The sequence below is a fragment of the Scyliorhinus canicula genome, chromosome 11, assembly GCF_902713615.1.
Source record: "Scyliorhinus canicula chromosome 11, sScyCan1.1, whole genome shotgun sequence".
NCBI classification, from domain to species: domain Eukaryota; kingdom Metazoa; phylum Chordata; class Chondrichthyes; order Carcharhiniformes; family Scyliorhinidae; genus Scyliorhinus; species Scyliorhinus canicula.
Genome location: NC_052156.1, coordinates 145,457,493 through 145,466,018, shown reverse-complemented (window position 1 = coordinate 145,466,018; position 8,526 = coordinate 145,457,493). Strand labels below are relative to the sequence as shown.

General features: G+C 43.8%; 1 protein-coding gene across 1 annotated transcript in view; it reads left to right on the top strand.

Annotated features, from left to right (window-relative positions):
* The window catches only part of LOC119973709 (lectin-like), a 17,533-nt gene extending 10,328 nt beyond the window's left edge, over positions 1-7,205 (top strand). Inside the window, exons 2-4 of the mRNA XM_038812098.1 lie at positions 3,058-3,192; positions 3,280-3,388; positions 7,038-7,205. Coding sequence (XP_038668026.1) covers positions 3,058-3,192; positions 3,280-3,388; positions 7,038-7,117 — 324 coding nt within the window. The 3' untranslated portion in view covers positions 7,118-7,205. The remainder of the gene's footprint in view (positions 1-3,057; positions 3,193-3,279; positions 3,389-7,037) is intronic.
* Positions 7,206-8,526: the final 1,321 nt, after the last annotated feature.

The following is an 8,526-nucleotide window of genomic DNA, read 5'->3' as shown; positions in this document are numbered from 1 at the left end:
AATTGCAAAACAGATTATGGATAGGTGTGAAGGTCTCAGGGTAGTTGTCATGGGTGACTTTAACTTTCCAAATATTGATTGGAACATCTATAGGTCGAACAGTTCGGATGGGGCTGTTTTTGTATAGTGTGTGCAGGAGGGTTTCCTGACACAATATGTGGATAGGCCGAAAAGAGGGGAGGCCACATTGGATTTGGTACTGGGTAATGATTTGTTTGTGGGAGAGTCTTTCACTATTGCAATGGAGAGGGATAGGGCCATACAGCAGGGCAAGGTTTATAATTGGGGGAGGGGTAATTATGATGCGATTAGGCAAGAATTAGGGAGCATAAGATGGGAACAGAAACTGTCAGGGATAGGCACAAATGAAAAGTGGAGCTTGTTCAAGGAACAAGTACTGCGTGTCCTTGATAGGTATGTCCCTGTCAGGCAGGGAGGAAATGGCCGCATGAGGGAACCATGGTTCAGAAAAGAGGTTGAATATCTTGTCAAGAGGAAAAAGGAAGAGTATGTAAGGATGAGAAAACAAGGTTCAGTTGGGTCATTTGAGGGTTACAAGGTAGCAAGGAATGAGCTTTAAAAAAAGGGCTCAGGAGAGCTAGGAGGGGGCATGAGAAGTCCGTGGTGGTTCAGATCAAGGAAAACCCCAAGGCTTTTTACTCTTATGTGAGAAATAAAAGAATGACCAGGGTGAGGGTTGGGCCGGTCAAGGACAGTAGTGGGAACTTTTGCATGGAGTCAGAAGAAATAGGAGAGGCGTTGAATGAATACTTTTCTTCAGTGTTCACCAAGGAGAGGGGTCATGTTTTTGAGGATGAGAGTGTGATACAGGCGGGTAGGCTGGAGGAGGTAGATGGTCTGAGGAAGACTGTATTAGCAATTTTGAAAAACCTGAGGGTCGACAAGTCCCCTGGGCCAGATGGGATATATCCATGGATTCTTTGGGAGGCAAGGGATGAGATTGCAGAGCCTTTGGCTTTGATCTTTGGGTCCTCACTTTCCACAGGGATAGTGCCAGAGGACTGGAGAGTGGCGAATGTTGTACCTCTGTTCAAGAAAGGGAATAGGAATGACCCTGGTAATTATAGGCCAGTTAGTCTTACTTTGGTGGTTGGTAAGTTAATGGAAAAGGTCCTGAACGATAGGATTTATGACCATTTGGAAAGATGCAGCTTAATCCAGGATAGTCAACACGGATTCGTGAAGGGTAAGTCTTGCCTCACAAATTTGATTGAATTCTTTGAGGAGGTAACTAAGTGTGTAGATGTAGGTAGAGAAGTTGATGTCGGATACATGGATTTTAGTAAGGCATTTGATGAGGTTCCCCATGGTCGGCTAATGAAGAAAGTAAGGAGGTGTGGGATAGAGGGAAATTTGGCCAATTGGATAAGTAACTGGCTATCACATAGAAGACAGAGGGTGGTGGTGGATGGAAATTTTTTTAGACTGGAGACTAGTTACCAGAGGTGTACCACAGGGATCAGTGCTGGGTCCTCTGCTATTTGTGATTTTTATCAATGACTTGGAGGAGGGGGCTGAAGGGTGGGTCAGTAAATTTGCTGATGACACCAAGATTGGTGGAGTAGTGGATGAGGTGGAGGGCTGTTGTCAGCTGCAAAGAGACATCGATGGGATGCAGAGCTGGGCCGTAAAATGGCAGATGGAGTTTAACCCTGATAAGTGTGAGGTGATTCATTTTGGTAGGACAAATTTGAATGCGGATTACAGGGTCAACGGCAGGGTGCTGAGGAATGTGGAGGAACAGAGAGATCTTGGGGTTCATGTCCATAGATCTCTGAAGGTTGCCACTCAAGTGGATAGAGCCGTGAAGAAGGCTTATAGTGTGTTAGCGATTATTAACAAGGGGCTTGAGTTTAAGAGCCGCGGGGTTATGCTGCAACTATACATGACCCTGGTGAGACCATATTTGGTGTATTGTCTGCAGTTCTAGTCACCTCATTATAGGAAGGATGTGGAAGCATTGTAAAGGGTGCAAAGGAGATTTACCAGGATGCTGCCTGGTTTGCAGGATAGGTCTTATGAGGAAAGGTTGAGGGAGCTAGGGCTTTTCTCTTTGGAGCAGAGGAGGATGAGAGGCGACTTAATAGAGGTTTATAAGATAATGAGGGGGATAGATAGAGTGGACGTTCAAAGACTATTTCCTCGGGTGGATGCAGTTACAAGGGGGCATAAGTATAAGGTTCAGGGTGGGAGATATAGGAGGGATGTCCGAGGTAGGTTCTTTACTCAGAGAGTGGTTAGGGTGTGGAATGGACTGCCTGCTGTGATAGTGGAGTCGGACACTTTCGGAACTTTCAAGCGGTTACTGGATAGGCACATGGAGCACACCAGAATGACAGGGAGTGGGATAGCTTGATCTTGGTTTCAGACAATGCTCGGCACAACATCAAGTGTCGAAGGGCCTGTTCTGTGCTGTACTGTTCTATGTTCTATTATTTCTGAAAAAGGTGTCCAAGGGTAAGGGAACCTTTTTAGGTTAAACTTTTGTTGCGACCAGCAGGGGGTGGGTTGAATAAAGGCACGGAATTTAGTAACTTGAGGAAGCCAGCGGTAGTGGAACCAAGATTTATTGAACTATATCATATTCTGCTCACGACAGTACCGCTCCTTGCTGGAAGAATGAACCACACCAGGCCCTTCTTTGGGCCTGCTTTTATGTGTAGTCTTTAACGAGCTCCAGCTGGGTGGACTCTGCCCTCTATCTGGGAAGCTCATACTTCAGACATCCTACAGGGAGAGCAACAATGGCTTCTCTGTGGTCCTCGTGGGTCTTAGAACATGGTCCTTCCTCCTCACCTGGAATTGCAACAATTTGGGGATATCCCAGCCGGCTGGTGACAAATCAAGGGTCTCACCAAGAGCAGTACATTTTGGGAAACTCGAAATGGTTCACAACAACATAGAGCAGGAGATTGTAGTCTGGTTATTTTAATTCTACAAATGAACAAAGTTTCAGCATGAAACGCTTTGATGCAACACAATTGAATATGTTCAATCTAAAAGAGAAGTAAGAAAGTATTGTCTTTTTTTGTAAAGGCGCATTGCCAAAAACTGATTGCGGGCAGCCATCTTGTTTCCATACACTGCAAAAAACAAAATGATTTTATTGCAGCCAACTTCAAGAATGGAAGAGTATTACGAACTTGGATCGGTTTGAATGACATCGGGAAGGTAACGTTTCTTGAGTTATTGTGTGATATTGCTTATGGTGAAAAAAATTACATATCTTAATAATTATATAATTTTATACTTCCACAGGAGGGCAACTACGTCTGGAGTAATGGAACTCCAACAAATTATCTGATGTGGAGATCTCGCCAGCCCGATAATTTGGGATCCATTAGGAACTGTGTAGAAATGGGGCACTGTAAGTTGACATTGCTATTTGTGATGGCAAGAGTGTATGGGGAAACAATTCCAGACAAATAGACCAGTTGAAGAGATCCTGAGTAGACTCCATGTGGTTTTAGACTTTGACAGATCTCTACTTCCGGCCCCTCTGACAGTCACCTTCCAGGTAAAACTGTTTCCTGGGGGAAAGTACATGGGTCACATGCTGTGGATAAAGGAACGTTCACTGGGAGTGACACTAAAGTTTCTCCTTATGCTCAATTGTCCGTCTCTGTGGGTTCTGCAGGATTCAATTCCCAGATTGAAGATAACGTGACCCAGACAGATATTGGAAAGCTGAATTCTAATTGGGAATGTTCCAATTGTGTGCAATGGGGAAGGAGGCTGTTTAACCCTAGGGGTGAGGCCGTGCTGCCCACCCACACAGGAGACTCTCACCCAGGGTAAACTCAGCATCTAGAAGTAAACGGATATGGTATAATTGGGATTACGGAGACATAGCTGCAGCGTGACCACAGATGGGAACTGAATATCCAGGGGTATTCAGTATTTAGGAGGGACAGACAAAAAGGAAAAGACGGTGAAGTGTCAGTGCTGGTTCAAGAGGAAATTAACGCAATGGTGAGGAAGGATATCAGCTTTGACAATGTGGAATATGTATGGGTAGAGCTGAGAAACACCAAGGGGCAAAAAACATTAGTGGTCGTCATATGTGGACACCCAAGCTGCAGTGGTGATTTGGGAATAGTATTAAACAGGAAATTAGATACACATGCAATCGCCTTCAGGGGCTGGTTTAGCTCACTGAACTAAATCGCTGGCTTTTCAAGCAGGCCAGCAGCACGGTTCGATTCCCGTACCAGCCTCCCCGGACAGGCGCCGGAATGTGGCGACTAGGGGCTTTTCACAGTAACTTCATTGAAGCCTACTCGTGACAATAAGTGATTTTCATTTCATTTCATTTCATTTCATAAAGGGAATTATGCAATTATGGGTGATTTTAATCTGCACATAGATTGGGCAAATCAAATTAGCCACATTACCGTAGAGGAGGAATTCCTGGAGTGTATATGGGATGATTTATTTGACCAATACATTGAGGAACCAACTAGAGAGTAGTCCATCCTTAGACTGGCAACTGTAATGAGAATGGAATCATTGGTAAGAGACTCCTTGGGGATGAGCGACCATAATATGTAAAATTTTTCATCAAGATGGAGAGTGAAGTAGTTGATTCTGAGACTAGGGTCCTGAATCTTAATAAAGGAAACTACAACGATATGAGGCGTGAGTTGGCTTTGATCGATTGGGGAACATTATTTGAAGGGATGACAGTGGATAGGCAATGGAAACATTCGAGGAGCGCATGGGGGAACTGCAACAAATATTTATTCCTGTCTGGCTCAAAAGTAAAACAGGAAAAGTGGCCAATCCATGGCTCACAAGGGAGATTAGAGATAGTATTTGATCCAAGGAAGAAGCATACACATTGGCCAAGAAAAACAACAGGTCTGAGGATTGGGAGCAGTTTAGAATTCAGTAAAGAAGGAACAAAGGATTGATTAAGAAGGGGGAAATAGAATATAAGAGTAAGCTCACAGGGAACATAAATACTGACAGTAAAAGTTTGTATCAGTAAAATAAGAGAAAAAGATTGGTGAAGACAAATGTAGGTCCCTTACAGTCAGAAATAGGAGAATGTATAATACGGGACAAAAGAAATGGCTGAACAACTGAACACATACTTTGGTTCTGATCCAGAAACCTGGAGGAATGCAGGGTTTAGTGAGAGGGTGGAACTGAAGGAGATCAATATTAGTAGAGAAATGGTATTGGGGAAATTAATGGGATTGATGGCTGATAAATCCACAGGGTCTGGTAATCTACATCATATAGTACTTCAGGAAGTGGCTCTAGAAATAGTGGATTGATTGGTGGTCATCTTCTGGGATTGTATTGACTCTGGAACAGTTCCTGCAGATTGGAGCGTAGCTAAAGTAACTCCACTATTTAAAAAGGGATGTAGAGATAAAATAGGGAATTATAGACCAGTAAGCCAGATGGCAGTAGTGGGGGAAATTCTAGAATCCAGTATCGAAGATTTTATCGCAGAATATTTAGAAAAAGATAGTGGCATGATCAGACAAAGTCAGCATGGATTTATAAAGGGGAAATCATGCATGACAAATCTACTGGAATTCTTTGAGGATGTAACTAGTAGAGTTGACGAGGGGGAGCCAGTAGACGTGATATATTTGGACTTTCAGAAGGCTTTCGACAAAGTCCCACATAAGAGATTAGTGTGTAAAATTAAAGTGTATGGGATTAGTGGTCGTGTATTGAAGTGGATAGAAAACTACTTGGCAGACAGAAACAAAGAGTAAGAATTAATGGGTCTTTTTCAAATTGGCAGGCAGTGACTAGTGGGTATCGCAGGGGTCGGTTCTAAGGCCTCAGCTATTCGCAATATATATTAATGATTTAGATGAGGAACAAAATGTAATATCTCCAAATTTGCAGATGACAGCAAGTTGAGTGGGAGGGTGAGCTGTGAGGAGGATGCAGAGATCCTTCAGTGTGATTTGGACAAGTTGAGTGAGTGGGAAAATGAATGGCAGATGCAGTATGATATGGAGAAATGCAAGGTTATCCACTTTGGTAGCAAAATTGAGAAGGCAAACTATTATTTGAATTGCCATAAATTAGGAAAGGAAAATGTGCAATGAAACCTGGGTGTCCTCGTACACCATTCGCTGAAGGTAAGCATGCAGGTACAGCAGGCGGTAAAGAAGGCAAATAGTATGTTGGCCTTCATAGCGAGATGATTCGAGTACAGGAGCAGGGATGTCTTGCTGCAATTATATAAGGCCTTGGTGAGGCCACATCTCGAATATTGTGTGCAGTTTAGTCTCATTATCCAAGGAAGGATGTTCTTGCTCTAGAGGGTGTGAAGCGAAGGTTTACCAGACTGATTCCTGGGATGGCGGGACTGACTTTTGAGGAGAGATTGAATCGGTTACGATTATATTTGCTGGAATGAGGAGGAATCTCATAGAAATCTATAAAATTCTAACAGGACTGGGCAGAGTAGATGCAGAAAGGATGTTCCCGATGGTGGGTGTGTCCAGAACCAGGGGTCACAGTCTGAGGATACGGGGTAGACCATTTAGGACAGAGATGAGGAGAAATATATTCACCCAGAGAGTGGTTGGCCTGTGGAATCGTTACGACAGAACGTAGTTGTGGCAAAAACTTGTATGTTTTCAAAAAGCAGTTAGATATAGCACTTAGGGCAAAGGGGATCAAAGGATCTGGGGGGAAAGTGGGATAAGGCTATTGAGTTGTATGGCCAGCCGTGATCAAAATTAATGGCAGAGCAGGCTTGAAGCACAAAATGGCTGCCTCCTGCTGAGCCTATTTTCTATGTTTCTATCTTCACTCCAAACCCCCAGTGAATATCGCCAGGTTTTCAGATTTCATTGACTCACACGTTGTCTGAAAACGGGGTCACAACAGGAAATATCTCGGGTAACTTACAAATTTACTCATGGATTAAGAGATGGGGAAAATGAAAAGATCATTGAAATTCTCAAGGCAGGAAAAATGAACTAATTAGAACAATAGCTGCTCACTTCGCTGAATTCAATCTTTCTTTCTTTCTCCAGGGGGATCTAATAGTTGGAATGACGCACATTGTAGTCTCAAATATCCTTTCATTTGCTCCCACAAGCTGCCCTGTGAGTAGAGGAATCTGGTGGTGCTCCGTGATCCTGTCCGGAAGTGGATTCAGTGTTTTGGTTTGTTTGTGACACAGTTACTGCCTCTCTGACTGTTCTTAGTCTCTCAGTTAATAATAAATACAATTGCACCATGAGCTGTGTGTTTGATGCTGTGTGAGTCTAGTTAATAGCAGCCTTCCTGTCCCACTGTGGCTTCCTACCCACCTCTTCACTCAATACTACACTGGGGAGGAAGACAGCACAGACTTGGATGTTTTTTTAATTGATTCCTGTGATGTGAGCATTGCTGGCAAGACCCAAATGTATTCCTCTTTGAGAAGGTGCTGATGGTGAGGCACCTCCTTCAACTGCTGGAGTCCACCTGGTGATAGGGTGTTCGAGGGTTTTGATCCAGTGACAGTGAAGCAACAAGTATATAGTTCCAAGTCAGGATGCTGTGTGACTTGGAGGGGGAACTTGCAGGTGGCAGTGTTCTGTCGCATTTGCTGCCCTTGTTCTTGTAGGTGGGACAGGTCACAGGTTTGGGAGATGCTGCCAAAGGAGCCGTGGTGAATCACTACAGTACATCTTGTAGATGGTGGACAATGTTGCCGTGGTGTCCTGGATAGTGTTGAGCTTCTTGAGTGTTATTGTAGCTGCACTCATCCAGGCAAGTGGGGAGTATCCATCACACTCCTGACTTGTGCCTTGTAGATGGTGGACAGACTTTTGGGGATCAGGAGGTGAATTATTCACTGCATACATCCCGGCCTGTATTTATATGGCTGAATCAGTTAAGTTCCCGATCAATGATAACCTCCAGGTTATATTGATCGTGGGGATATGAACATCAAGGGCAGATTGTTAGATTGTCTCTTGTCGCTGACATAACTTGTTTGGCACAAACATAACTTATTACTTTTGAGCTCAAGCCTGAATGTTGTCCAGGTTTTTCTGCATCCAGGCAGGAAGTACTTCAGTGTCTGAGAGTCTCGAACGACACTGAACTCGATACAATTATGAAACTTCTGACCTTATCGTGGAGGGAAGGTCATGGAGTTGGTTGGGCCGACGACACTAACTCCTGCAGAAAAGTCCTGCTTGTGGAGGAGATGATTGGCCTTCAGCAACTACACCCATCTTCCTTTCTGCAATAGGAACGGCTCCAACCAGTGGGAAGGTTTCCCATTGACCTAATTTTGCTGCGGTCTCTTGATTTCGTACTTGGTTAAATGTTGCCTTAATGTCAGGGCGGTGACTCTCACTTCGCCACTGGAATTCAGCTCTTTTTAGTCCATGTTTGGACCAAGGCTGCAATGAGGCCTGGTGCTACTGCCATCAGGAGATAGATATAAAACACTGTCAATGAAGAGAATATCAGTTTTTCAAGCATGCAATACATTTAGTTTATCTAATATGTTAACCAATATTCTAA